The 6,023-nt window shown below is 33.8% G+C and overlaps 1 protein-coding gene across 1 annotated transcript; it reads right to left on the reverse strand.

The window, feature by feature from the left end:
* Positions 1 to 326: 326 nt before the first annotated feature.
* Positions 327 to 4,382, reverse strand: LOAG_11865 (hypothetical protein; the record flags this gene model as incomplete). The annotated part of the gene is made up of 13 exons (XM_020448434.1): positions 327 to 426; positions 571 to 776; positions 1,006 to 1,123; positions 1,335 to 1,424; positions 1,528 to 1,721; positions 2,127 to 2,295; positions 2,519 to 2,718; positions 2,997 to 3,076; positions 3,220 to 3,343; positions 3,571 to 3,780; positions 3,885 to 3,944; positions 4,038 to 4,137; positions 4,294 to 4,382. The coding sequence occupies 13 exons, from the start codon at positions 4,380 to 4,382 to the stop codon at positions 327 to 329; spliced, it is 1,740 nt and encodes a 579-aa protein (XP_020301422.1).
* Positions 4,383 to 6,023: the final 1,641 nt, after the last annotated feature.

Here is a 6,023-nt window from a genome sequence, read left to right on the forward strand (position 1 = left end):
GGCTTTACTTTACTTTACTTTACTGCATTACTATATCATAATTTATTGATTCTAAAAAATTCACAAAAAATTACAATGGTCTGGCAGAGTATATGTATAAAAAAAGACGCAAATCTCCAATCGCAGTGTGTTGCAAGCATGTTACAGAGTGTGTCAAAAATGTGCAACACAATGCAGTACGCAACTGACGATTCCGCTGATTCATCCCATCAAATGACGTAAATGATCCATGCTTACTAGTAGAACCATTAGAATGAGTAATTCCAAAGAAGCTAACCATAGTATAACTCCACTTAAATGTCAACTTTTATATGATTTAATTCCAATTACACAGAATGGCCACTACTGAAATTCCTTGATCTGCGTTCATTGTAAAAATCGACTGACGATGAACGCTCCAAAGTGTTTAAGGTAAAATTGTCGTAGCTGAAATACAATATATATTGACAGAAACTGTTGATGAGACTAACAAAAGGCGGAGATTTTATGAAACAATACAAATCAGGAAAAGCAAATTGGGAAATTGTCGAAAACCTAATTTCCTATCGTTTCATGACCGAATCAACTAACATGTATAATCCCGGGTTTATTTCAAAATCACGCAATCCGTCGATCTGTCGCAAATCATTTTCTATGGCTCTGATATCACCATCAAAAATATCATGGAAAACGCAAGTATTTTCAATTTCGGTCCAGTTAATAAAATGATTCACTCTGGTTGAAATTAACAGTTTAGGTCTTCTCAAATTCAAGCGTTGTAAATTTTCAATATTGACCTGAAAAACAAGAGTATTCTTTCTTTGTCACGATTCATTGTCACTATTCTCGATCCGGAACAAACTTAATTTCCAACTCAAACTAGAAAAATATGAAGTCTTTTAGCAACTATTTTCATATCTAAATTTGCTAGGCATATCCATTAAAACTGAAACCGAAAACCCTTCATCAAACGAATTTTGAGCAATAATTCTGAACGTCATGCTCCTCCCCTCCCGTGAACAGTACCTTATTTCCATGAAGCTTCAGGAGACGTAAATCCGGCAAGTCGTCGTCGTCCAAATTATTCCACACTTCATCTTTATAACATTCCCCGAAATTGCTTAGATCGAGGAATATTAAGTGTCTGAAACAAAGACACTCGGAATCATAATGTAATTTTATGTAAAATAAAACTTCATAGTGTTCTGGAACGAGTACTGCAAAGCACTGAGAAATTGAACTTATTATGAATTGGAATTATTGTTTGGATATCAAAAAATTGTTGGAAAGGAGAAAATATAAGCAGCAATGATAGTTAAAATATTTCAGTAAACCAATGTTATGTAAGAAATTACTTGAAATTACTAATAATAAAAGGCATAATTTGATCCCTGAATAATGAATATTCATTGAATGCTAAGCCAAGTGTTTGCAAATCTGGGCAACTGCAATGGATCATAATTAGTTGCCGTAACAGCACATTTACAATAAAAAGTTGGATAAGGAAAAGACTGGCTCAAACATATTTTCTGCCGGAAATTTACTCACTTTCGATCGATGGCTTGAAGAAGATCGACACTAGTTTCGAAATAATTTGCGATTACTAAATGCTTAAGCTTGTACGGGAATGACTTTTCGGGTTCCTTATCGGACAGAGTGAACAAGGCAATCAAACCTTCGGAAGAAACATTACAATCTTCACCACCGAAAAATACCTTTAGCTCTTCCAAGTTGCACAAATTCTGCAATATTCAAAAGTAGTGTAAAAAATCAAAACGGTACTTGCTTTTATGATGCTTATTGTGAAATTGAAAATATGAAAGTAAATTATTAAAATAATTGTATCAAGATATTTATTATTGAAACATATAAAAATATTAAAATATTTGCTAATTAAAAAATGTCAGATCAAATCAAATTCAGAACAAATAGAAAGCACTGTACACTGAAACTATCGATCTATTTCGTTAAACGTTTGTAAAGTTGGAACTATGAATCATTTAGTCAGCACAAATCAAAAAGTTGGAAGGTCTTGAAATTTTGACTGCAACTCCTGAAAATATATCACGCTGTTCATTTATAACGGTCTGATTGCACTACCCTCATGCTGCTGACAGCGCTAATGTCATATTTTTGATTTTTCTTACCTTTATATGAGCGAATTCTTCATCGAATGTATAAAGACTTAGACCCCACGAAAAAACTTTTAAATTTTGCAAAAGTCCAATGTATTCAATGCCATCGTTTCCAATATGAGACCCAAGATGAAGTTCTGTAAGAGTCGACCGCCACGGAGAAGTTCTAATCACGCTGAATCTGAAAAGCAGTGGTATTAGCAAATACGTCTGTGTCGCGTGTCGAGTATCGTAGTGTATGTCAAAGTACTGCCAAGTGTCGTGATCGCAATCTCTAATGAATCGAGCTTGAAAGCTAAACGATTTTCAAACAATAGATTCCAAAGTACGGTGTCATAAGACTATTTTCAAAAATGACCAAGCTCGACGGCTAACGGGTAATCTCCATAAGAAAGCAGACTTACTCAGTTTCACCCAACCCGCCGTAAATATGCAATAAATTCAGCGGACGATTGCAAACCGGCAGTTTTGGATCACTTCCCGAGCTGTATGCACTTATATTGCCAACAAAGAAATTTTGGACTTGCGGAAAAATGTTTTCATCTTCAAATAACATTTTCAATGTTTTTTCCCATTCCTGTGCATTATCATCACACCTTGAACTCTAAAAAATGCAACATGCAAATCGTGAATAACAATAACGACATTACTAAACCCTAAATTAAAATTGTTTTTAATAAACGGCGCCTAAACTGTAATGTTAAACATTGAAAAATTAAATGTTCAAAACAGTGATCTGAAAAGTAACAAAATCCATTTAAGTAATGGAATATTTAACAGTAATAATTTAACAGTAATATTTAACAGTAATAATAGTACAAAATATTACGGTGTTCTATTTGAAAGTGAGATATTTCATGCAATTTACAATATAAATCATACTCGTTCTATTTTTTCCATGTGCAAAGTTTCAACGTTGGGGAAACAATTTGATAACTTTTTCAACAATGTGGTATTCATTTCTGGAAAAAAAAAAAAAACATTCATTTAGAAGAAAAACTGCATGTTTAAATTTGGAGAAAATCAACTCTTACTAAAGTCAATTTATATTATCTCCTCTTTTTATATCAACTCTCTTGTCAAGTAAGGCGACTTCAATTTGTACCCTTAAAAGAGCCAAGATCCAAATGGATGACGTTGGGAAAGCAAATGTCGAACAATTCGTTAACTTCGGCAGAAGGCAAAGGCACTGGACAATCAATGCACAATTTTCGAAGATACTGAGAAGTCTAGAAATATGCAAAAAGAATGAATGGACACCTACATCCTGATTCATCAATTAGCAAAAGTATGAAACAGAAGGCAAGTTATTTTGAAGCAAAATTTCAAAGTAAGACGATTCAAGACGATAAGTCTGTCCTCATGGCTTCGATTAATCACGACCCATAAAACACGAAAATTTCCCTCACTGATTCCAGGTATTTCAGGCAAAAAAGATTATTAGCATAAAGCTTACCCTGCGAAAGAACATTTTCACACTGCCATATTTCAATGAAAAATCGTTAACTAACACCCGAACTTCGGTGAACAAACTAGAATAATTCGCCAAGTAATTCCAACGGCGACAAACCAAAGAAAAACCATGGATCAAATCAATCGGATGACAGTAAGCAAATATTGCCAACAATATATCATCCGACAAATCGTTGACTGTAGTGAGTGTTTCCTTAATGAATTACTTACGACTAAAAGAATTTTCATTTGGTCCATTTGCAATGTCTCGTAAGATTGAACTATACTTTCCAACATTATGCAATAGAAAAAAAATACCTTCTTGACACTTGAATCGGTCGTAAATTCGTCAATATTCACTTCAATTCCTATTGAAATCTGAAAATTCTTTATTCATTTTGTTGAAGAATGTAATAAAAATATCGTAGAAAGCAAGTCTGAATTGCTGCACCAATGTAAAAACTGGACCACCTGGGACCTTAGACTAGTGACATCGCGTCGAGCAGATGAGTAGGAGGCGCGACCAAGTTGTATCAATGGATAGTATGCTTGCATCCGATAAGCATTAGTACTAAAATTATTAAAAATCAAATAAAAATATCCTGTACAGTCTCCTATTCAATCGGAATCCAATCTGATGAAGGATTATTACTCCACGTCAGAAACTTGTGACCCTCCCGGTTTTTGAACTCTCTCCAACAATATTCAATAGTACAAAAAAACTTACGCCTTAAAAAACTTATATTTCCTGTCTATCGTATCATATTTGTGTGATACAGGCCAATACCGCCCGGGCGACTCCGTTATTGCATCCATTCCAAAAAATCAGCATATATATATATATATATATATATATATATAATCTGTATTCACGAGAATCCCATAAATTATGAAAAATATAGTCATCCTAGACATCAGAGTAAGTAAGTAATATTCAAATTATTTGGAAAACCAAAAAACAAATGAGTGAAAAGTATTAATAAGTCCTGGAAGAAGCAGGACAAACTTCTAGTGAATAAGCAACAGGAATGACACATTTAATAATCGTATGTCAACATGGTGACTCATACAAAAGTATCCGACATTTGCAGCACTAGATAATTTTCAAAATTTGAAGTTAAAAAAACAGAACGAAATGACAAAACAAAATCAAAAATGAAATAAATTTGTGAAAGATGAAATAGGAATCATAAAATAAACCAAATCAGAGTGTCGCAAAATCAAATTAAAGTGTCGTAAGTACAAAGGACAAAGACTACTCCCAAACATTTGCCTTTAATAAATACGTCTAGCCATTAAGCATAATTCCGTGAAGCATATGTATACTAAGCATGCAGCAGGTGCGCTAATAACTTAAAAAGCCAATGCGGGATAGACAAGTTCGGCTGTAAAAGGCACAGAGGAAAGTCTTCTCAGGCGTATTGATGAGGTATGGTTTTTTCTGCATTATTCCTTGTCTTCGAGACTGACTCTGCGTGTGTTCCCAAAGAAACTAGCAGCGTTATGGATTTGGTTAGAGCTCTAATTAGTCTATAGTGATGTGAGGATGAAGGTAGCCTTCCTGAGGTAGTAGTGGAGAACTTCTATCTTCAAGCTAACTTCTAGTCCAAAAGCTCAGTGCTCAACAATTTCTACAATTCGTGAGAATTAGGGCAGAACGCTCGGGACAACTACTATCCGCATTATTTAACATGTTTTTAATGTCCCAAAATGCAGGTATCAATTTGAGCATAACTTTCAAGGCAGGTGTATACCCTTTCTTTTTGTCTTTGTTCGACCGCATCAGAAGATGCCCGTTGTCGGAAAAACCGAAATAGTTATACCGTAAAATCATTCATTCAAATAGATCGCATTTACATATTTTTTCTCTCATGCTTAAATTCATGAGTCAGTTATCTAATCTACTAAAAGTGCTTCTTTTGATGTTAAGATTTGTGCATATATGATAACTAATTTGTAAAGGCTTTATCTCATGCAAAATCTTTTATACAATGGTGAGAAAGCTGTACATCAGATGAAATAATTTCTATGCAATCTTTTCTAAAGAGAACTGTTCTTATATGTAAATTTCTCTTGCACCTGTGAGAATACTGTCAATATACAATGATTGTTCCTCTTCACACAGCCTATATATAAACCCTAAGAATCCCTAGGAAGGTTTAATGTTAATGTTAAATTTTTCTCCACGTCGCTACTCAACGCTACTCAGTATAATCCAGACTTACTTCCTTCTCTATTTATGAATTTTTGCTTCAATACTTCTCCCGTTATTCTACGTTATTGGACCTTATTATACTACAATCGGATATACTTCTAACCTGTTATTATTGTATTTGTTATTGAACAACAATAAAGGATAACTATTATATTCCTCGAACACATAACCAATCGGTATTCAGTAAGTCACTTTTTTATAAAGAAATAACTGCTTTATTCCTAACAAAAAACAGTAATCCT

The sequence above is a fragment of the Loa loa genome (assembly GCF_000183805.2).
Source record: "Loa loa unplaced genomic scaffold supercont3.288, whole genome shotgun sequence".
Taxonomy (NCBI): domain Eukaryota; kingdom Metazoa; phylum Nematoda; class Chromadorea; order Rhabditida; family Onchocercidae; genus Loa; species Loa loa.